The sequence below is a fragment of the Dipodomys merriami genome, unplaced genomic scaffold (genome assembly GCF_024711535.1).
Source record: "Dipodomys merriami isolate MVZ:Mamm:240054 unplaced genomic scaffold, mDipMer1.0.p SCAF_15, whole genome shotgun sequence".
NCBI lineage: Eukaryota > Metazoa > Chordata > Mammalia > Rodentia > Heteromyidae > Dipodomys > Dipodomys merriami.
In genome coordinates, this window is record NW_027202826.1 from 27,696,305 (window position 1) to 27,719,431 (window position 23,127).

General features: G+C 37.2%; 1 protein-coding gene across 4 annotated transcripts in view; it reads left to right on the forward strand.

The window, feature by feature from the left end:
* Ugt8 (UDP glycosyltransferase 8) overlaps window positions 1-4,326 on the forward strand; it is a 67,698-nt gene extending 63,372 nt beyond the window's left edge. For all 4 annotated transcript variants that reach the window (XM_070022498.1, XM_070022497.1, XM_070022499.1 and 1 more), the window contains one exon: window positions 2,068-4,326. In XM_070022498.1, the coding sequence (XP_069878599.1) occupies window positions 2,068-2,431 (364 nt within the window). In that variant the 3' untranslated portion in view covers window positions 2,432-4,326. The remainder of the gene's footprint in view (window positions 1-2,067) is intronic.
* The last annotated feature ends 18,801 nt before the right edge of the window (window positions 4,327-23,127 follow it).

Sequence of the window (23,127 nt, forward strand, 5' to 3'; positions counted from 1 at the left end):
TTAGGGCATTAGGCATCTTGTGTACAGTCATCCCATCCCAATACTTCCTTTTATTATTATTATTATCTTTAAGTAGTTGTATAAAGGGATTTCAATTCAACATGTTACTTTGTAAGTATCCTGCCTCTTGATCAGCATCACTCTTCATCATTCCCCCATCAGTGATTCTTTTAATTGATATAGAGTCACTGACTTAATGGCTGTTTTGGCCTTAATATTTAACCACATATTCTTTATTCAGAAAACCTTTAAAGCAAGACTCTCTAACCTCCAAATATCCCTCAACCCTTATATGTTTTCCAAAGAAATGTGTCCTGGCTATACTCTTACTCTTCCATCTTTATGATCCACTTTCACATTATTCTTTTGCCTGATCAGTTCTGTACACATATCCAAACTTTCGATCCTTTGTACATTACCTGTCCTCTATGATGTAATCTCTCCATGTGGAACAGATAACTTTTGGGGGTATGTATGCTAATACTGGGACTTGATCTCAACATCTCAAGCTTTTGCTTATCTCTTTCTTTCATAGCTGGTGTGCTACACTTGAGACATTCAACTCCAGTTCTGACTTTGTGCTGGTTATTGGAGATAAGATTCTCTCAGATCTGTCTGTGGCAGCTAGCTTAGAGCATACATCATCAGATCTCAGCCTCCTGTGTGCTTGGATTATGGGCCTGAATGAAGTGCTAGCATCAGGCCTAGAACTTATTTCTTATGTCTAAATATTCTAAAATTTTAAAATTAGGAGCTATACTCTGGGGGTCATCATTTGTCAAAGCTTGTCCCACAAATGTGCAGTTACATAGTTTTAAATTAAATGTCTATGCTCTAATTATTACTTCAGCTGGTAATAGTTAAAATAATTTTGGACATACTGTCTTGTGTACATCACTGTTTTATTGGTTCCCCCCTTGTCCTTTCTCTCACCATTCTGTTGATCTCTACAACTTGGGGGATGGGTTGGGGGGGAGAGAAAGTAGGAGAAAAATGAGGAAAGGGGCAACAAGTTTGACAGGAAATGTATTCATTATCTCACTTATGTAACTGTAACCCCTTTGTACATCGCCTTGACAATTAAAAAATAATTGTTTTATTTAAAAATATTTTCATTATCTTTCAGTAGTTGAACAAGAGGTTCCAATGCATGCCGATTTTTGAGTACAATGTATTTTTTTGGGGGGGGTCCGGTCATGGGGCCTGAACTCTGGGCCTGGGCGCTGACCCTCAGCTCTTCAGCTCAAGGCTAGTGCTCTACCACTTGAGCCACAGCGCCACTTCCGGCTTTTTTTCTTTTTGCTTATGTGGTGCTGAGGAATCGAACCCAGGGCCTCAGGCATGCAAGGCAAGCGCTCTACCACTGAGCCACCTTCCCAGCCCGGAGTACAATGTATTTTGATTGTCACCCTTCCATCGTGGTTTTCCCTTCTCCCACGCCATCCTGTCAGGTTTTAGTTGGGTATTTCAATTAATCATTTAAGATAATACTTTGTTTTCATTTTCTCTTTTGGTAGTACTGGAGTTTGAACCCAGGTCTTCAGGGTTGCTAGGTAGGCTCTCTACTCCTGAGTCAGGTCTCACTAGAAGATGTTTTATTTAGACATGAAATGTACATGTACACTTGTACATCAAGATACATGCTATTATTTGATACTATTTGTCAATGCCCTTCATCTATTTACTTTACTTTAAAAGACATTACATGTTAAATTTGCTTCCTGGTGAGGGTCATGGCTTATCATTGTTTAAAGGCCTCTGGAGAGAAGAGCTATGTGTGATAGAGTGGGTGAAGAAGACAGAACTTAGAAAAAGTGTGAATCTGAATTTCACCTTTCTAATTGTTCAGATTTTTTTCAGCATTTCTGGTTTTGTTTCTGTTTACCAGTTTCACATGTATTATGTTAGGCAAACAGAAGATAATGAGTTGAAAGCATATATTCCTAGATACAGAATAAAAGGTGGTTATTGTTACTGGTTTTTTTTTTGGTCCATTTTTAAAGTTGAATGGTCTTTGTCTACAAAGCCTTATACATGATCATTCTGTATTTTTCCCTCACTCCATAGCTACCGGCAGAGGGCTCAGAAGCTGTCAGAAATTCATAAAGACCAACCTGGCCATCCTGTCAATCGGACTCTCTATTGGATAGATTACATTCTTCGCCACAACGGAGCCCACCACCTCCGTGCCACTGTCTATCAGATCTCTTTCTGTCAGTATTTTTTACTGGATATTGCCTTTGTACTTTTGTTTGGTGCTGCATTGTTTTACTTCCTCCTGACCCGCGTGACAACATTTATTTACAGAAAACTCACAAATCTATGGTCTAGAAATAAGCAGAATGTTGTTAATGGACATTACCACAATGGATTTCTCAATGGTAAATACAAAAGGAATGGCCATATTAAACATGAAAAGAAAGTAAAATGAGCCAGCAGCCCAGGTGATGGAAACAAATCGATCCAGCCACTGAGTTTATAATTTAGTCTAACAGCTACTAAAAGTAAAGTGTCAGTAAACAGTTCTAACCCTCCTTTATCAGATCTTACTAATGAAATTCTATGGATTTACAATGGCTGTCCAAGAAAACACAAACCTAAAAATGCAAAAATGTATTTTATTCCAATACCAATGCAGAGTTGGCCCTGAACCTTTAGAAGCCTTAATTATTTAAATGAATTTACCACACCTGGTCAGACCTTAGATTTAAATCTTGATATATGTGTGTCATGGAGAAGGAATGGTCTTTTTTTAAAAAAAATAAGGCTCTGTGTTTGTGTGTGTGTGTGTGTATGTGTGTGTGTGTGTGTGTGTGTGTGTGTGTGTGTGTGTGTGTGTGTGGTGTATGTCCCACTTTTCAGAGAATTTTCCATCTGCCTGTTTTATTTGTTGAGAGACTATTACAGGTGAGAATTGAATGGAGAGATAGAAAGACAGGATCCAACTGTCCTTCTTCTAGCATTTAACATGAATGCACTCAGAATGCTACCATACAGGAAAACTATTTCCCTCAACAGAATGCAGAGGGAAAAAATTGAAAAAGATAAGTAGCACCAGTTTTGTTCCATTTGTTAATTTTGTTGTCTTGTATTCTTGTTTTCCTTTTTTATTGATTGTGAGCCTTCTAGAGAAACATAGAATTAGGAACATGTATGAATTTATCACAGCTTACTTCTGTTTCCCTCCTACCAGTAGTTTTCTTCTGGGAAAAAAAGTTGCAGCTTTTCTTATTTTAATGAGTGACATTTTGTTAAATGCATCATTTAAAGCAACAAAGCTGTGACTTTTGTTTCAAGTACTGAAGATTATTGCTCATGTGGCCTTTTTAAAAACAGGGCTGTGGTGAATGTTAATGTAATTGTTTTTTGGCTTTTCCATCCTGTATGTTTTGAATGTTCAGGTGTTACAATGCTAACATGTTAATGTGAAAGCTCCATCTTCACCCCTTTTAACCCTGTGGGCCACACAATCTATAGTACATAGGTGCCAACATTCAAATCTTTTCAATGGAATGGTTGAGGTTCTTGCTGTTGGTATCTGTTTTGACTGCAGGGGGGGCGGAGGTTTTGTTAACAAATGAGACTTTACATGATACACAAAAGTGACAGAATTGTCCCAGCTGTTTATACAAATGTGTTTCTTTTCCCCTCCTTGGTCCTTCTGCTGCCTTCTCCAGTCATGGTGGCTAACAGGGAACAGGGACCGTTTGAATTTGCAGTGATGAAGTCACAGGCATCATAAAGTCAGGATATCGCTGGTGAACCATTCTCTAGGTGGCAAGTACACATTTATCCCATGTCTTTCTGTTTACTTCGTATTTGCACTACACATGTTGAGTGTGTGTTTTATTTATTTGTCATTAGAAGTCCTATGTCTGAGAGTATATTAACCCAGCATTAACTTCACATGATTCACTTGTGTGGAAGAGTTGCGAAAATTCTAGAATGCTGAAAATTCTTGTCATACACAATGACATGTAACTTCATTCCTCCCACCAGGAGCCACTGTCCTACACTTAGAAATACTGTCACAAGTAGTTCTCTAATGTACAATGCAGATAAATGTACTGCTCGCTGAATACTTGAAGAAATGGTATTACACATATAAACTTATCAGTCATATCTTTTCACAATCCTACCACAGCGTTGCCGTTAAAGAGGTAAAAAAGACACAAGCCATGAATGGTGGGCTGGAATGGGACTTAGAGTGTATGAATGAGTTGATGTTACATGTTTTGGAATTTGATGAAATTGAAAGTAGACACTGACTGGATACAAAAGTTAATCTCCACTGTGATTTAAAAAGAAAAACTTAATAAACATGATTTAAAATAGAGAAATGTTGTTGGGATACAATTTTTTATTCAGATTTTATTTCCTAATATATGACCAATATGTTTCTAAGACAGACCTCCAACACTTTTTGCATGGGTAAGTTTGAAAACAAGATATTAAATATGAGAGTGGATTTTTCTTACCAAATAGAGATATTTTCCTTTCAAGAACATCAACACAGAACTTAAAATGCTGTCACAGAATTAAGAAAGTCAAATGTAGATATTTAATGACCAGGGTTGGTAGGTTAGTTTTAGAGAGCTTATTGTTAGCTAGTTTTAATAGATAGAGTAATTCAATATTTTCCACACTCAGGCTAGATTCTCTAATAAAGCCAAGAAGGTATATATAGATTATTTATTTATTTATTTTTGCTGGGGCCTGGGGTCTGAACTCTGGGCTTGGGTGCTGTCCCTCAGCTCTTCAGCTCAAGGCTAGCACTCTACAACTTGAGCCACAGTGCCACTTCCGGCTTTTTCTGCTTATGTGGAGCTGAAGAATCGAACCCAGGGACTCAATGCATGCAAGGCAAGCACTCTACCACAGAGCCACCTTTCTAGCCATAGATTTATTTTTGTACAAATAATCTGAGTAACTTCTCTCAATTGTTCCATGGCTAATTATAATCAGACATTAAAATATTCTTCTAGAGCAGTAATGTCTATGCCACAAAGGACAGATGGAAGATTTGGATGTCTAGAATTTGAGCAAATGTCAGAGAGAAAGTAATGGTTCATGTTGTACTAGGAGAAAGTTAGGTGTCCTGTTCATAGCCCAGTGTCTTACCAAATCCCCAAATGCTACTGAAAGTGAATGATTCCCATTTGAAAATGAAAGGTTTAGACAGCAGATATCCATGAAACTTGGAAGATGTTGTCTATCACGAAGCCCTGGGATTCATACCCAGCCTCTTTCTCACCTCATCCACAAAACCAAAACAATCCATAAAAACAACTTCAAGAGATAATGAAAATAATTTATCTTTTAACTTCTTGCTTCTAAGTAATTCAAGTCATTGATAAATAAAATCATTGTCATCATCTAATATAGATTAGATAGAAGTCAGAAACTTTTAAATGTATAGTGATAAAGCTTGAGAATTACAGGAAGAAATTCCTCCACAATATAGTTCAAGAGCATCTTTTCCCACTTTTGAGATATTAAGAGTTTTGGCTAATTTTTAAAAAGATATGTTTTGTGCAAAGATACTATTGATATTTTTAGAAGATAGCAACATTTTTCTGAGTTTAGTAACTGTGCTCTCAAATATGCACAATTAAAACATTCATCTGATCATTTTCTAGAAGTCCTGGAATCCAGATAATGCTGCAAGCCTCCCATTACCTTGTTGTTGAGGTGGGGGTACCAGATTTTTTTCAATACAATATAATCATTTAGAGGGAAATGGACAGATTTGGAAAAATTATGTTGAGGAAGGTGAGACACACTCAGAGAGAAAAAGGATGCATGTGTTCTCTTCTATGTGGATGTTAAAGGTAAAGTATAAAAATACAAAAAATCTGTAGAACTATATGCATTTGTAGATGATCATACTGAATAAAGTTCGCTACATGCACAGATGCATGTTACCAAGAAGCCCACCTTTGAACAGTTAACAGACCATTTAACAAAATGAATATCAAGAAACTGGAATAATTGTCTGGGGAGTAGAGGTTAAAGGGAGGGAAGCAGAGACTAATGAAGAGGGGGTGGTGGATGAATATAGTCACAATATTCAATGTACATGTGTGAAAATGGGTCTAGGAAACAAGGGGACAGGTGGAGCAGGGAAAATGAGGGGAGAATGATGAAGTGACACTGATCAAAATGCATTGTACACAAATGGATATGTTAAATGGAAACCTCTTACAACAATTGAAAGATAACATGATTTTTTTTTATTATGAAAATATTGTACAGAGGGGTTGCAATTACATGGGCTAGATAATGAGTACATTTCTTATCAAGCATTGTTGCCTCCTCCTTTGTTTCCCCTTCCCTTCCCTTCCCATCCTCCCACTGCCCCCCCATGCAATCCTCCTCACCCCCCACCAAAGTTGTAAAGTTGCTGTTTTGACATAATGACTTGTACATTTCATTGTAGCAATGGGTCCACTTGTATCCCTATTTAAACGATTTGTTTTTTTCCATTCCCCTCCACAAATCATACCAAGATCAAATACAGTGAAAGCAGGGGTTATACCATGGGGGAGGGACATACAAAGCAACAAAGAAATAATCTTATAAATGTGTTAGAAACAATCGCATGAAAGGAAAAAACATTTGAATACATATCTTAGGGTTCACTTCCCTAACATCAACTTATCTGACCTTTTCTGCCTGACTCATACATATACCAGTTATTGCAAATAAGGGAAACCATGGGACCTATGTTTCTTTGGGCCTGGCTTACTTCATTTATAATTTTTTCCAAGTCTTACCATTTCCTAACAAATGGGGCAATGTCATTCTTTCTGATGGAGGCATAGAATTCCATTGTGTACATATACCACATTTTCTTGATCCATTAATCTACTGAGGGGCATCTGGGTTGGTTCCATAGCTATGGTAAATAATGCTGCAATAAACATAGTCGTGCTGGTAGCTTTAGTGTGGTCTTGTTTGTGATCATTTGGGTAAATGCCCAAAGGTGGGATTGCTGGGTCATAGGGGAGCTCTATGTGGAGTCTTTTGAGGAACCTCCATACTACTTTCCAAAGTGGTTGAACAAGTTTACACTCCCACCAGCAATGCAGTAACAACATATGATTTTTTTTTAAAGAACATAATCCAAAATCAGATTAAAAATTAAAACTACATATGAAAGTATATGAAGTTATTCAAATAAAACAATTATAATCTATTCAAAATCAAACGCTAATGTTAATCTCAGATATAGTACAGTATGTAGTGAAGCATTTTTATCTACTAATAAGACTGAATTTCTCACTGAATTTTGTAGATGTAAAACTATTTTAATCTTGTCTTAGCTTCTATAATTAGTTTCCACTTTTTCAATAATCCAACTTTGTGTAATAAGTGATCATTCCTTATTGTAAAGAAGTAAATTATAACTAATTATGCTGAATCTGTATAATTAAACACAAAGATAACTTCTGCCAAGCTATGATTCCTTGGTCTTAATATCAGAATCAGATTTCCCTTTAGACAGGAAAAGTAAAAGTTCAATCATGGATCATTTTCTCACTGACATCATGCAAATTATGTTGTTTTTTTCGGTTGGTCATGGGGCTTGATCTCTGGGATGGGCGTTGTCCCTGAGCTCTTCAGCCCAAGGCAAGCACTCTACCACTTGAGCCACAGTGTCACTTCCCGTTTTCTGGTGATTTATTGGAGATAAGAATCTGGGGGTGGGGGGTGGAGGGGGTGGGGGGGCGGCGGTCTCACGGACTTTCTTGCCCTGGCTGGCTTTGAACCGTGATCCTTAGATCTCAGCCTCCTGAGTAGCTAGTATTATAGGCGCAAGCCACCGGCACCCAGCTTGCAAATTATGCTTAACGGATCTATTTCTTTTTTACTTATTAAAGCATTTCATTAGAGTATTTAATATAGTTGTAAAGGTGCATTTTGCATTTACATGAAATTCTATTTCAGTTATACTAATAGGTCTTTGACTGAAGCCTGACTTAGCAGAAATGGGAATTTTAAATAGGAACACATGGGTAAATTGCATGTGATATTAAATTTCAAGCTAATAGTGATATGTACTACTATATCTCTCTGTGGCCTGTATATATTGTTCACAGATCAAAATAAATGGCAACCAAAAAAGCTTAGCATTCTAGAAATCTTGAAAAGTGTCAATTTTGCCTCCAATTCTGACTTTAGTCAATGGAGATAGCAAGAAGATCAATTTATGAATAAAAAGGTAATGCTTTGTGTTAAAATTCAGGTGTACCTGTACATAGTGACTCAGCCTTGTAATCTGCATAGTGGAAGAGATCAGGACTTTAAGTCCAGCTTTGGTGACTTTGTGAGATTCTGCTCCAACATTCAGAGAAAAAAAAAAAAGAAAAATGGTATGAAAGATTTACTAGATTTCATCAGGAAAAACATGATGCCTATCAAAACTGCAAGTGGAAGTAAGAAAAAAGTTAAAAAGTGAGAAAACTGCATATATTATATATATAATGGTATCATTTGCCTATATTTCTACATATGAATATAATTTAAATTATAAACTCCATTCACTAGAAATTACACATTGAAAAGTAAACCAAAATGCTAATTCTTTTTCTGGAAGCATGACACAGTTCTTAAAAAGTTGCTTCAAGAAACAAAACATTGTTTTGAAACTGAATCAAGATTCCAAAGAATCTGGGGGGGGGGGGGAGGAGAAGGATTGGGATGGGGGGGAGGGGGGAGGCTGGGAAGGGATGTGAAAGGTAAACAAAGGAGGAGGCTGCAATGCTTGGTAAGAAATGTACGCATTATCCTGCCCATGTAATTGTAACTCCTCTGTACAGATGTTCACAAATAAAATAAAATTAAATAAAAAAAAAAAAGATTCCAAAGAATCTGATCTTAGCAGGGAGCCCAGTGGCTCACACCTGTAATCTTAGCTACTCAGGAGCCTGAGAACTGAGGATCATGGCTTGAAGCCAGCCTGAGCAGAAAAAGTTTGCGAGACTCTTGCTGCCAATTAAACACAAAAGGCCAGAATGGAGCTGTGGCTAAAGTGGTAGAGCTCTAGCCTTGAGCAAGAGAGTTCAAGGACAGTGCCCAGGCTCTGAGTTCAAGTACTAGTACAAGCAAAGAAAAAGAATTTAATTGTAGAGTATTGATCATCAAACCCTTCTCTAACATTCCTTACCAAAATATTGAGAAAACAGAATGAAAGTGTTCTTGAAATAAAGCCAAACCATTGCTTTGAGTATATTCTTCTTTCTTACACTTTTATCTACTTAGTTACGCTATAATGAAAAAAATAGCTTTAGATTTAGAAATTTAAATGACACATGGATTCTAGATAGAAATAAAATTTGTCACTGATAATGAGTCCAGCTGATAATCACAGTTTCTCATTTGGGAGTTGTTCTTCAAGAAGAAGGAATTGGCTTCAGTACCTAGAAGTAAATTTTCATCCATCCAGGAGATGGAGACTCATTTCTTCTGTATAACTTGTTTTGCTGATAGGATATGCTACCTTCCTTCCCTGCCCTTTTTCTCCCATCTTCCTCCTTTCAAGCTTTCCTCCAACCCCTTAGGTTTTTCTGTGTCTTGTACTATTGCATATATATTGCATATATGGTGTATACATTGTATCTGTTTTCCTAATGCTTTTTATTTTAGTGTAGAATGTGGAGACACCAGTGGAAGTTCCCAAAGTACAGAATTTTAAACAGAAAATGTCCGGCTGTTAAAAGCAAAAGTGTTACCAAGGCTAGTTGAATGTCACGTAGGATGTAAGGTTCATCAGAGAGAATGAATGCTTGTTTCCCTTGGGTGCTAGGAGGAATGTGACCAGTGAGCAAGTAATCCTTCCCCTAGGGGCTCCTCTCAGCATGTGGCATTGCAGGAATGATTTCAGCCTTACCTCAGAGATCTTCCAACTGTCAACCACACGTGCCATGCCTCTTTTTACCCCCTACTTGGTCGGTTAACATTCTTGTATAACTAGTTTGTATAAACAGAAACTTTGCCTTTGCCCAGCTCATGCATTTCATTGTTGGTGCTCCTGACGAGATCCTCTGAGCTAAGAAATGCATTCATCCTTGATTCTGTCATTCACACTTCATGTAGCATATCACACACATCCAGAGCCAAATGTTGGTGGCTTATGCCTAGGATTCTAGCCACTCAGGAATAGTTGAGGTTCATCGTTCAAAGCCAACTTGGGCAGGAAATTTTGCGAGATTCATCTCACTCTTCTCAGAAGAACTGTGACTTAAGTGGTAGAGCAGAAAAAGCTCAGGGGCAGTGCCCAGACCCTGCGTTCAAGCCCTAGAACAGGAAAAAAATAAATCCACAAAAAACAACACCTGGAAATGCAGCCCATCATCTGGTAGAAAACAAACCACCATCCCTGTAACAATGAATAGAAAGGATTGTAACACACACAAGAAAAGGCAGCAGTATCATTTCAGAGCAAAACTCAGAATGTCAGGATGCCTCTCATCTTTCTTTGGTGCACCAAGGTCAAGGGAAGGGAGCAAAATCAAGTGAAAGCTTTTGAACATAGAATTCAGAGAGGTCAAACACAATTTGGCAACATCAACACAACTACAGGAGGCATATAGGACCTGTTATATTATTAATGTTTTAGTAGAAACAGTTTGCAATGTAAATAACTGTGACCTGAGAATGTAGTTATACTGCCGAACACTAGATAGAATCTTTGTGAATGGCAAGACAAAGCAGGAATATCTGATCTCTCTAGAGAGAAGTGACAACAATTTAATAAGGATACATTCTCCAATTTTCGAAAGAAAACCTTTATTATTTGCTTAAGTGGCATCTTTTGTTTTATGTAAAGTGTATTCTTTATTCTGCCAGCTGATACAGCTGATATTCTGCTAGCCGATACACTGTCTGTTCTTCAACTCATACAGCTGATATTCTGCTAGCTCATAACACTGTATCTGTTATTCAGCTCCTTAGGTCCAAACAAATTAGTAAAAAAAAAAAAAAAAGCAGAGGAGGATAATAGGTCGATTTCATAGGACATTTCAACTTTAAGAGGGTGCCATTTATTTTGCTTGAACTGCCTATGAAACAAATAGTAACTTTCTACTTTCCTCCTTACAGTCTCACTTTGTAGTACCCAAACTTGACAGTTTTGCTGTACTGTTCTACTAAAATCCTTACAGCAGTATAAAGAAAGACTAAAAAGTAATAGCCAAACAAAAAAATTGAGACCTTTGGGTTTCTTGCTAATTTTGAGCTATAATACAGGTAGATCATAGCTCAAAGCTATTATCTGACCATTCCCCATGTCCCAGCCCTAGTGTCTTTGACCCGTCAGTCCAAATGCTCTTATTAATTCATGGTGGGAATACATCTGGTTGTGATCAACATCATATGGCTCCAGTTGTTCTAGTTCCGGCATCTGGTCTCCCAGAACACTTTCTATTTCGTTGTAGGCTAAATATCCATTTGCATTATTGTCCGGACTATAGAAAAAGATTTGAAGATCTATGGAATGAAGGGCTTTGTATATATTTCAACTCAAAGTTGGAATGCCACTCCAAGTATTTAGACATCTTTAGAGCAGCATTTCGTCATTCAGGAGCTGATATTTCTGTTTCTTAGACACAGTGAAGTCATTTCTACCTACCACCTAGGCTTTTACCATCTGTCTCAACCAAATTAATGATTGCTTACCATTCTTCCAACACTGGGGATTTCTCATAATTTTATTCTAGATTGAGTTGTCTGATGATTTAGTATTTAATGATTCTGGTATCTGTATTCTTGTGGAGCTTTTTAACATTAAATTGTAAGGGACCTGGGTGCTGATGGCTCACACCTAGCTACTCAGAAGGGTGCAATCAGAAGTTCACAGTTCATAGCCAGTTTGGTCAGTAAAGTGTCATGAGGTTCTTATCCCCAGCAGAGCTGTGGCTCAAGTGATAGAGCACTAGCCTTGATCAAAAAAGCCAAGCAAGAGGAAGAGGCCATGAGTTCAAGCTTGAGTACTGGCACAAAAATGGATACATAAAAAATTAAATAGTATTTGTATTTATTCTTTGCTCTATATATTATTATAAGCATTTAATGGAATGCTCTCTTTATAGTTTTTGGTATGTTCATCAAGTATACATATATACAACTGTATATGTATACAGTATATGTATGCACACGCACACACACACACATATAGATGTATCCATGTTGTAACTATTTTGCAACTATTTTGTTCTTAAGTCACACACAAGTCAACTCGAATGTTATTTTGCCTTTTGTCTAGCTTAGCTTGAATGGTAAGCCTTTACTTCCAAGTGACACAAGAATCTTGACACCAAAGTCCTTAAGCAATGTGACTTTATGTCCAGATGTTGTAGGAATCCTTCTCTTGCAATGTTGGGTAGCTAACTGTACATGATAATTTCATCTCAAGTCCTTAACTTGGCTTGCATTCTCTTCCTAGCTCTTGTCTTTCTAGGATGTAACATGTCTTCATTTAAATTTAAAATGTCCCTAAACATGTTGGCTAGCAATGCCAAAACACTGACATCTTGTGCTCCTAAATTGGATGTCATCTATAAAATTTGTTTTAGCTCATACATAACCAGATCTTGTGTCTTCATTCGGAACAGCACTAAATAACACCCCTTTGTCAATATTCTTACTAGCCTCTTGATCTCACTGCTGTAAGTACAGCCTTTATGAAAGTACAAATGAACATTGTGTTCTGGGTTTCTAAAGTGCCAGGCACTGTGTGTGATTCTGGGGAAAGGGATGGGGAAGCCATAGTCCCCGACTTCAAGGGGACAAATCCAGCGAGCAAGCCGCATCAGTGAGCAATTTGATGCCTGTTGTGATGTATGTATGACAGTGTGCCACTGAAACAGTGCAGGAAGTTTCTACCTGAGGATTGTTGTTGTTGACTCATGAAGAATGAATGGAAATTCACCAGGCTGAGAAGTGGATGGAGACAATCTTTGGACTTGTTCCCCTGTGGTTAGAGGCACTGAGCAGGGTCCATAATAAAGCAGAGATAACCACTGTACTAAGAACAAACAAGCCTTATTTCTGACTGCCATCAGTGTTCCTTTGGCCCTTTGGTTTATCACTGTCACGCCATCTGCCTTGGATCAGCTAGCCATTTCTATTCCTATGATGCCTATTCCTGTACCTGTGTCCAGTACTTGGTCATATAGATGGTACATACTGCTTTAAAGATGAGCATTAAGCTGCTTGTATTGTGGGTCATTGAAGATGACATTAAGACTTCTCATGCAAGCTACATTATAAATAGACAAATGGAGAGCAGTCCTTGTTTGTGCTTAGCTTAGGAAGACTGCAAATGGATATGTTGACAGCATCTTTCTGGTTCATGTGAAGAAAAAGAAATGAAGGTGAAGAGTATCTTAAAAGACAAAAATGTATGCTGTGGTAAGGAAAGGATTCAACAAAACAACAGTGTATACACCGTTTTTAAATTTAGGTTGGTGATCAAGAATAAATGGCTGGGAATCCTGGCTGACAAGAGTTTAGAGTTAAGATCATCTAGATGTACATTCTAAAACTACGACACAAGTATCTGTTTTTTCTCACTGATGATCAAACATGGGTTCAAAATACCACAATACAAACCATTCATACAGCTCTATGTATGTTTTAAAGTATATCATCTGTCATTATTCAGTAAAATTGAATACACCAAAACACAAACATATATATATATATATATATATATATATATATAGTAAGTTAAGCAACAAACCATAGCACTGTGAAACACACTAATGTGTGTTTTCTTAAACTCCTTTATGGACATTTTCCTATCCTGGAAGGTATTTTTTATCATTTCATGAACTAATATTATGTGGCTAATAAATGTCCAAATGATGGAGAATTTACCAGACATTCTTAACATGGGCAAGTTTTACTCACACTTCTAATGTGTTTTGATTTTATGCCTCTAGAACTTGGAAACAAATCACTTAAGTTCAAAAGAATCCTCCTTACCTTTATCCAATAAACTGTACCCTGTAGCACTGCTAGATTAAGTGAGAAAAGTTTTCTTTAAATCAGTAAAGGATTATAGTTTATAGAAGTAAATATCTAAAAATACATTGGTTTGGCAACAGAAAACAATTCACACATACAGATTTTACATATATTCAAATACATATATACATCTATGTATTTTAACTAAATATATACATATGCACATATTTTAAAATATATGTATATAGATAGATATAATATATGTACACATATAAGATTAATTTGGGTAGCGTAGAGATACGACTTTTTTATGTTTTGATCTCAGGGCCATGAACTTGACATGGAGTCTTGTACACTTTTCTGCCTGGATTGATTTTTTTGAACCATTATCCTCCATACCTCAGCCTCCTGAGTAACTATGATTAGAGGCTACAGGTGAGCCACAGGTACCCAACTTGTCACCTCTTGAATTGTACCCAGATTCAAGAAGAAAAAGACTTAATCTTTGCATCAAATTGCAAAACTTACCTGTAAGATTTTTTATGAATGAAATGATTATCTTGGGTTTCTCTCCTGATATTTCAGCCTTCATTATATCTGTAGGATCTTGAGAGGTTGATTCTGGAACAGCTTTTGTGAAGGGAACAAAAGCAACCAGTGACTTAGTGTAAGAGACGTGAGAAAATAATGCACATGGTGTAATGTGAAGGGAAAAAATCATGGTCTAAACTATCATCCTCATTCTAAAACCATTTCACCAAGTAATCTGAAACTCAAGGTTTAATTCCGTCTTTTCAGTTACAAACACAACAAAAGCTATAACTCTTTTACAGGTTAATGCTCATTTCCTTCACTCTTTTCACTGTACATGTATCTGGGTATTTATGTGTGTGTCTGTGTGTGTGTGTTGTTTAGAGTCTTCAGCAGGATAATTCACTTACTGGTTTATTGAACAAAATCTTCATTGAGCATTCACTGTGTCCTGTTTCCAGCACTGAGCATTATGGGAAGCATGTGGAAGAAGATATTATCTTTGACATACTCTACTTTCAAATGATAAGTTCAACAACAGATGTGTAGAAAATGTCCAGGTTGAGATTTTCAGTTTAAAGTAACATCTTCAAGTTTTACCCTAACAAAAATGATAACAGTGACCATGAAAAAATAAACAAAAAGCATAGTTTTGCATTTCTTAAGAGCGTATAGTGGCTAAAAATGTAACGAAGGAGAAGCTAGCAGATTGTATGAATGGAAAGAATCCCATTAGGCTACAAGAATGGAAGAACTGTGCAAATTAGGAAAGGATCCTGGAGAAAGAAAGGACAATTTGTTGTGATTTATTTCTTTAAACTCATGTAAATGCTTTTGAGTTACATTTGAAATCTCAAACTTTACTAAACTCAGCACCACCCCAGGAGTGGACTGAGAATCCTGGCACCCTAACCATCAGGTGTAAGAAATGGAATTTCTCTTACTCAGAGTCAGAGAGTAAATAGAGAAGAACATGTCGTTTAAGTTAGGTAAAGTCACGCTTCTGGCCACTGTATACTGAGTGAACACAACACCAACTTCTGGGTGCAGGTGTTCAATGAACTCTTATGGCAAAATTCGGCCTTGCTTACTTATTTGCCTGAGAAAACCGAGCTATCTACTGACAGACAGTACAGGTTCACCTCCACAGCTTAGTGTAATCCGGGAATGCCACATGCTGATAGTAGCTTCACTGCCCATTCTTATAAGTTTACTGTTTTAACCTTTTCTTCCATTCATCTTCCTTACTCCTTGTCTCCTTGAGGCTCCATGACGATCCCACATTATACTTTGTCCCAAAGGTAAGAGCAGTCACAAATTTTTCATATCCTCCTGTTGAATCTAGCACTTATTCCTGTTTTTCGATGTTTACATTTCTGTTACTTTTTCTTTTCTTTTTTTTTTTTTTGGCTTCAGTTCATATTGACTGATAATCTCTTGGCACTCACCCTAAGTCAATTTCTCTCTACTTGCAATATGGATCCTCCTTGGGTTTTCAAAGTTTTACTACAGCAGTTAATCACCATCAGTCCTACATAATAATTTCTCTTCAGATACAAGATAATGTTCAGCAGAATAAAAAAACATTCCTTTCTATCACTCATATTTAAACTAATTATTAGGTCAGGGATGATGATATATGCCTATAATCCCTACTACTCCAAAAGTAAAGTTTGCTCATGGCCAACCAAGTATTAAGAAACAATCTCTGTTGATATGGCGGCCGCGGTAGCAGCTGCTCCACTGCCACAAATACCAGCAAGTGCTCCAATCTGTCTCCTTAATCAAGCTGCCTGGAATGTTTTGATTCTTTTGTATGTTCTTCCCCTGCCGTCACTGTATTTGATTCTGGTGCCTTGCATCTTGTATATACTTTTTTCTAATTTGGGGAGCGGAAGGGAAATAAAATAAGGACACAGGATGGCCCACTGTAACAAGAAGATGTACAAGACACTGTTGAAAACGAACTTTATAACTTAGGGGCTGGGAGGGCAAGACGGGCGGAGTTGTGGAGGTGGAGTGAAGGGATGGTAGGGGAAAAACAAAGGAGGATGTTAAAAAAAAAAACAGATATTTTTAAAAAAGAAACTATCTCAACAGATAAATAGGAGGTGGAGGCACATACAGGGATTTATGGTCCCAGAACAGCCCCAAGACAAAAGCAGGTGCTCCTACGTGAAACTAAGCAACAATATTGCTGGAGGCTTATCTCAAGTGCAATGTTGCTTGCTTACCTGGCACATGGCCCCGTATCACAAAACAATAGCAATGCAGTTGCTGATACCATATCGCTTTCCAATCCAAACTCTTCAAAAGCATATCCCTTTACTTTTAAGAACACAGGTCTATTAGAGCTCCAGGGACATCATACTCTGGGAACATTTTTTTTAACCAAGATTCTTCCAGTGTTACTTTTTTCACACACACACACACACACACACACACACACACACACACACACACACACACACTAATTGTGAAAATACCGTACAGAGGTATTACAATTACATGAGCAAGGTAATGAGTATATTTCTTATCAAGCATTGTAGCCTCCTCCTTTGTTTACCCTTCCCATCCCTTCCCATCCTCCCCGCCCCCCTGCCTCCCCACCAAAGTTGTAAAGTTCGTTTTTCGATAACGTCTTGTACATCTCATTGTTGCAATGGGTCGACCTGTATCCCTATTTAAACAATTTGTTTTTTCCCTCCCAAAATTATATCAACATCAAATACAATGAAAGCAGGGGTTATACCGTGGGGGAGAGACATAAAAAGCAACAAAGAAATCATCTTATAAATATGTTAGAAACAATAGCAAGAAAGAAAAACCATTTGAGTCCTTATCTTGGGGTTCATTTTGCCTGACATCAACTTATCTGACCATTTCTGCTTGTCTCAGACATATACTAGTTATTGCAAATAAGGGAAACCATGGGATATATGTTCTTTATCTTAGTTAACCTCAGACCCTTGACATATTTGACACAGTCCCTTTTCCTTCTTCGTTTATATTTTTATTATTTTAATTTTTTATTATTATTATTTTTTTGTCATGGGGATTGAACTCTGGGCCTGGGCACTGTCCCTCAGCTCTACCACTTGAGCTACAACGCCACTTCCGGTTTTCTGGTGGTTTATTGGAGATAAGAGTTTCATGGACTTTCCTGACCGGGCTGGCTTTGAACCATGATCCTCAGATCTCAGCCTTCTGAGTAGCTAGGATTACAGGCGTGTACCACTGGTGCCCAGCTTTCATTTTATTTTTAGAGAATATTTTATTAGAAAAAAGCTTACATATTTAATGCAGCACATTTATCTCTATACTAATGGATAAAAAAGAAGTTTAATGTTTCTAGGCTAATATGGTTGTTAATTTCTGTATAATGCCAACTCAGCATGGTATACTGAAAAGCTGATAGCACAGCTAAACTTTCAGAAGTTCATATATATAATATATATATCAAGTTATGTATCTACATGATATCTATATCTATGCTGTCTCCTTCTCCCTCTCTCCCTCTCTCTCCATATTCTACAGTCATCTGAAGAAAATTAGAGATACCCAATACACAGTTGCTTCTTTTTTCAAACTTTTCCTTTATTCATTGTCTTAGTCATCTCTTCTATACAAGAAAGTTCATGCACTTAGGTTTACCTGTATCATGTGATTTTATGAGGATTAAAGGAATTATCATTAATACTTTAAATTTATGTCTTGTGTGTAATATTTCTTAAATATTTTGGCCTTTTGCTGGTTAATTGGTGATAATAATCTCACAAACATTCCTGCCTGGGCCAGCTTCAAACTGAGATCCTCAGACCTCAGACTCCTGAGTAACTAGGATTATGGTGTGAGCCATCTGCACCCAGCCTGGCTTTAAAATTTTAGGAGGGAATAACCCTAGTAAAGAATAAGGAATATTCTCTTTGTTGGCAACTCTAAAGCTCATAGGCCCATTTTCCTGTAGAAGTAAAACCTATATGCCATGCAGGTTCAGGAATGCTCTGCCCAGGGGGCTGTTCAAGGCCCATACAATCATTTGGTTCAGGGAACAAAATCATTTTAGGGGAAATGAAGCAGAATAGATGATGAAAAACTGAGGTACAGTCGGCTTACAGCAAATACAGGAGATGTTACTCTATATATTTCCCTTATGATTAAGAGAACAAAAATTACTTAGGGGAAAATGAAACAGCATAGCTTAAGGAAACTGAAAATAACTTAAGGAAACTGAGGCCTGGTGAAGACAACTCTGAAATATGGTATTTAGAAACTTAGAAATGCTATCTTTGCTTCAAGGAGAGACAGTAGGATGCATTCATTCCTGAGAGATGCATTTATGTATGCCTTCCTGAGGAAAGAAAAATGCTTCCCCAAACTTAAGCCACCTGTCCCAAAATACAGATAGCAGGGTACCTCCTTGTCTCAAGGCTGAAGATCTGTTTTCTGGCAGGATGCCTTCTTACATGGAAATTCAGAAAGTAACACCAGGTGTGATTAGAACAAAGACAAAGCACCCTATAAATCTCCCAACAGCTCAAGGAGCTGTGTAGCTCTCTGGGTGTCTCTGGGTGTGTGTCTCTTTTTCTGTGTCTCTGTCTCTCTCTTTGAGAGCACCCACATTCTGCTAGAGTGTATCCCTGCCTTCTATCTGCCTTTGGGGTTTTTTGGCTGCTTGCCTGCTTGTTTACTTACTCAATAAATCTCTGCCAGGTTTTCTTAAAAGAAAAGTCATTTGGTGCATGGGGAGATGAACATACAGGCTTCTTCTCCCTGATTGTCCATACGTCTCCCTATACCGATTATTTTGGGTAGCCTGTTATAATATTGTAAATATCTCAATGGCCCTCGGAAGTCCATGGTTTACCCCCTTCCACATTTTATGTCTGGCCAACATGGATTTGAGTATGATGGAACACTAGGTCATAAGAGTGTGGAATATCATACTCAGGCTTCAAGAAAAAGGTTTTTATGTAGAGTGACAGTGTCTCAATTTATCTCAAATTATTGTGACAAATGGACACTTGACACATTTTCTTTACTCATGAATGACTGATAATAATCTCTGCCTACTGGCTGGGAAGGTGGCTCAGTGGTAGAGTGCTTGCCTTGCATGCATGAGGCCCTGAGTTCGATTCCTCAGCGCCACATAAGCAAAAAGAAAAAAGCCAGAAGTGGCTCTGTGGCTCAAGTGGTAGAATGCTAGCCTTGAGCTGAAGAGCTGAGGGTCAGCGTCCAGGCCTAGAGTTCAGGCCCCACGACCGAACCCCCCCCCCCCCAAAAAAAAAATCTCTGCCTAAACTGCTTGCTGGTGGCTTACACCTATAGTCCTAGGTACTTCAGAGACTGAGATCTACGAATCATGGTTCAAAGCCAGCCCAGGCAAGACAGTCTATGAGACACTTATCTCCAGTGAACCACCAGAAAACTGGAAGTGACACTGTGGCTCAAAGTACAGATCCCAAGCTGTGAGTTCAAGCCCCACAAAACAAACAAACAAACAAACAAAAACCCTCCTAACTTCAATGGTGAATTTAAAATGTGCAAGTATCTTATGGTTATTATTGTAGGCAGTGTCTGGGATTAGTGTAGGCAGAAGTTGGGGTTAGTATAGATAAAGCCAAATTCCCTTCTACTATGATTCCTTCATGTAGCTTTCTAGCAATTATTACATTCCTTCATCAAGATACAACCAGCATTTGTGTGCCAGTCAATACACTACTAAGTAAAAATATTCTGTGATCATTTTCTGATTAATTATAACAAAATTATAAGTCTAATAATTATAATTATCAGGATAAACTAATGATCTACATACCAGATATACAATAACTTTGACTAGACATTTTATATGATGGTTCTGAAGAAGAGAATTTTTTTTCTTCTGCTTAGAAGGTTTGGGTTGGTGACTGAGAAAGTGAATTTAAATGTTCCATCCTGGTCATAGTAATTCTATTCTCCAAAACATAGAAATTATCTTTAAGTTGAGAGAGCTTCATAAAAATACCATTCAAGTCCCACAGAAAAAAAGTTTTATTTGTGTTTAAATGAAAATTAAGTATATTCAACCAAAAAAGCTCATGCTTGTATTTCTAGCTAATCAGGAGACTGAGATCTGATTATTTCAGTCCAAACCATCTCAGTCAAACAAATATGAGAGAGTTTTATCTCCAAATAACCAGCAAAAAGCCAGAAGTAGAGGCCTGGCTCAAATGGTAGAGCACCATGGAAAAAGCTAAGCAAGAGTTTAAGGCCCTGAGTTCAAGAGTCAGTACTGCAGTTCTATCACATTAAACATTGAAAACAGAGACACTACAAAGCACATTCAGAAAACCTATTTAATGGACAAGTAGTATTTGATCAACATTATGAAGAAGAAATTCTACATTAAGACATTTATTCATGATGGAAATTATGTCACATTTTTTTCCTTTCCTTCATGTTAAGGATGCCAATTCAGGTGAAACTCATCCTAGTAACTCTATACAAGGAAAAGAGAGAAATTAGATTCTTCCAAGTAAAATACATGCAGTGTGGGAATTTTCTCTTAACACAAAATTCTACCATAAAGGAATATGAATTATAGCATTTCATCACTATTCACTGCAGAAATTAATATAATCCTATGTTCAAATAACTTAAGCCAACTTAAACATATAAAATTAATGATAAATACCTGCATTTAGGACTCATAATCATCTTCACTATGATATGGAACTTCCAACTGTTAATACTGTTACCATATCCTTTATTATTATTATTATTATTTGTGCCAGTCCTGGGGCTTGAACTCAAGGCTTGGGCTTTATCCTTGAGTTCTTGTGTTCAAGGCTAATGCCATACAACTTGAGCCACATCTCCACTTCTGGATTTTACTAGTTTATTGGAGATAAGAGTCTCACAGGCTTTCCTGTATGAGCTGACTTTGAACTGAACTTCTCAACTCTCAGCCTCCTGAGTCTCTAGGACTGCAGGAGTGAGCCATTGGTGCCTGGCTATTTTCCATTTTAATAAGATATCTTTCTCATGGGTGGAAGAAGTTAACATATGTTTACCTCCTAATCAAAATGTCAGAGGAGTAATATGCTTGTTATAAATATATATTTACTGTGAAATAATTCTCAAGGTTGCAACATTTGTTATCTGAGTCTATAAGGAATCTTAAAATGATGACTTCTCCATTAATGTATAATTATGTGACATATTTCAGGATATTATATATTCAAGCATATTATATATTCAAGCACACTGAAGTACTGGATATTGTGAAGAATACTTCACTACAGTCATAATTTCTGGATTAGGTGGAAAAATGGAACAAAGTATTTTTTCTTTATTCTGAGAAGAGCCAAGGGTTAAAGGATTAAAAGCTTTTGTGCCCAATGTTACAATAAACAAGTCTTTAGTGACATCTAGTGGTAAAATTTAGATCAACTTATACATGCTTTTTAAAAGGTATCAATATGTATTGTTTTTTGTTTTTATTTTGTTTTTGTTTTTTTTGTCAGCCATGGGGCCTGAACTTGGCCTGGGCGCTGTCCCTCAGCTCTTCCGCTCAAGGCTAGCGCTCTACTACTTCAGCCACAGCACCGCTTCTGTCTTTTTCTGCTTATGTGGAGCTGAGGAATCGAACCCAGGGCCTCATGCATGCAAGGCAAGCACTCTACCACTAGCCACCTTCCCAGCCCCTATGTGTTGTTTTTAACCTTGAGAGTTTCTGAGATAAATTGAAGATTTAACCAAATGGAAATATTCAGTACATGTCTTCTCTTGAGCAACAATATCTTAAAATTGATTAGTAACAAAGGGACAAATCAGAAGATAAAAGGAACATTTAATTAATATTTTTATTTCTTTCTCTGTCTTTTTCTCTCTGTACAACAGTTTGAAATTCGGGGCCTCACACTTTCTAGGCAGGCCCTTGACCACTTAAGACACTCTTCCAATCCAGAGTTTTATATTTTATTATGAAGAATTTGTTTATAGAACAAAGTTTAAAATTATTTTTCTCACAGGCTTATCTTACAAATAATGATATTTCTGTACTATATTTAACTTTTGTAGCTACACTTCAGTACCGGGCTGAAGGGGCACACTTACTTGCTGAGATGTACATTTCCCTCATGTGCATTTCTAAGAGTATTTAATGAGAGCCAAGCAAGAAATTACACAGGTAGTCTCTCTTTGTTACAAAAGCTCTCATTATCCTGACTTTTGGAAAATACCCAGTAAAAATAATCTTATAACGAATGGCAGGAAACTTTGTTGACATTTATGCTTATTTAATATGTGTTTTAAGGAAAATAATGTGGCAAAAGTACAATTGTTGCTTTTACTAGACTACAGGGCACAAAATTATATGTAATGCATATGCCTATATATTATTACTAATGGACAGATGTAATGATGTAGATGTATAATTCTTTTGTGTTACTATTAGGACTTGAACTCAGAGCCTTTTATTTTCTCCCGGGATGTTCCACTCATAGCTGGTGCTCTATCAGTTGAACTATGATCATCAGATCACGCTCAACGTCCTGAATAGCTCAGATTCCAGGCATTAGCCACCAGTTCCCAGGCAAAAATCATCTATATTTTTAATAAATCCACTCACTTGGCCTGAGA